The 1,386-nt window shown below is 51.9% G+C and overlaps 1 protein-coding gene across 1 annotated transcript in view; it reads right to left on the bottom strand.

Moving 5' to 3' along the window:
- Positions 1-1,064: 1,064 nt before the first annotated feature.
- The window catches only part of LOC106146580 (translation initiation factor IF-2-like), a gene marked incomplete in the record, with an annotated part of 1,229 nt that continues 907 nt past the window's right edge, over positions 1,065-1,386 (bottom strand). Inside the window, 1 exon segment of the mRNA XM_013504047.1 lies at positions 1,065-1,386. Within this exon segment, the coding sequence (XP_013359501.1) occupies positions 1,324-1,386 (63 nt within the window).

The following is a 1,386-nucleotide window of genomic DNA, read 5'->3' as shown; positions in this document are numbered from 1 at the left end:
GCAGGCTGGCCTTGAGTTTACTATGTAGCCCAGCCTGCCCTCGAACTTGGGGTGATCCTCTTGCCTCAGCCTTCCAAGTGCTGGGATTATAGGCGTGCATCATCACATCCAGCTACACTTCTCTTTCTGGTTTTTTTGTTTTTTTTTTTTGTGGTACTGTCGATTGAACCCAGGATCTTGCTAAATTGCCTGGGCTGGGTTTGAACATGCAGTCCCTCTTGCTTTAGCCTCAGAGTATTGGGATTATAGGTGTACACCACTACATCTGGTTTATTTTTATTTTTTATTTTTTTGGTACTGGGAACCGAACTCAGGAACTTGCACTTGCCAAGCAAGGCGCTGTTAGTTTTTTAACTAATTAACTTTTCCAGGGTGCGCAGCAGACCCATTGTACCATGTTGCCTCCTCCATGTGAGTCTCTGTGGGGTGAGCGTTTGGATCTAGGGCCTTATGCATGCCGGACCAGCACTGCATCACTGAACTACATCCCCAGCCCACCTCCTTGTGTTGTAATAATTTTTTTTTTACAAAGGAAGGATGTTGTTTTGTTTTGTTTCTGTTTTTGTACCAGGAACTTGCACTTGCCAGGCAGTCACTGTGCCACTGAGCTGTATCACCAGTCCTTGGAGTTGGGTTGTTTTTTTTTTTTTTTGTCTTTTAGTTTTTTTAGCGGGGAGGTAGTTTTATTTCTTTCACAGGTGAAGCAATTGAGGGTCGGAGAGGCTAAAGGTCCATGGCTGGAAAGTACCGCCAACCCTAAACCTAGGACTCAGGCCTGCTTCCCATTCCCGCGTAGACACCAAGGAGCATGCTCCCCGGCTGTGCGGCAGGAGCAAGGGCTAGCAGTAGGTGCCATCTGCTCCCCGGCTGGCAGGGAAATGACTGAAACGGGGAACCTGGCCCGTTGGTCAGGGCGCCACCTTCTCCAGAGCGCCACGGTAACTTCAGGCGCACGCGTGCACGCACGCACGCACGTACACACTTCGTTACATCTGTGTAAGGCTCCCATTTCACAGATGGCAAAACATCTGCAGTACTTCCAAAGCTAAAATGATCTCGCAGCATACACTTGACTGCATTCATTTATTTACCTTTCTTTACCGGCTGAGGATTGCGGCTGAGGCCTGGGCTTTGCGGGGCAGGGGGAGGCTTTGGTACAAAAAAGGAAGCGCAAGCTGGAGGGTTCTTAGGGAAAGGTGGGGAGGAGAGAGCGGAATCAATCAAGGCTCTTCCTCCGCTCAGACGAGCGAGGGAGGAACAACCACCAGGGACACCAGCGATCCTTTCTTCCCTTCCTAGGGCGCGCAGTCCGGGCACGCGCGCTCAGCTCGGCCCTTTGCTCTTCCGCGGGCGGCCGCGCGCCCCGGGCCCGCTGGCGGGGCTGCC

Source organism: Chinchilla lanigera, unplaced genomic scaffold, assembly GCF_000276665.1.
Source record: "Chinchilla lanigera isolate Chin_1 unplaced genomic scaffold, ChiLan1.0 scaffold00084, whole genome shotgun sequence".
Classification (NCBI taxonomy): Eukaryota; Metazoa; Chordata; class Mammalia; order Rodentia; family Chinchillidae; genus Chinchilla; species Chinchilla lanigera.
This window is presented reverse-complemented; position numbering and strand designations above follow the sequence as displayed.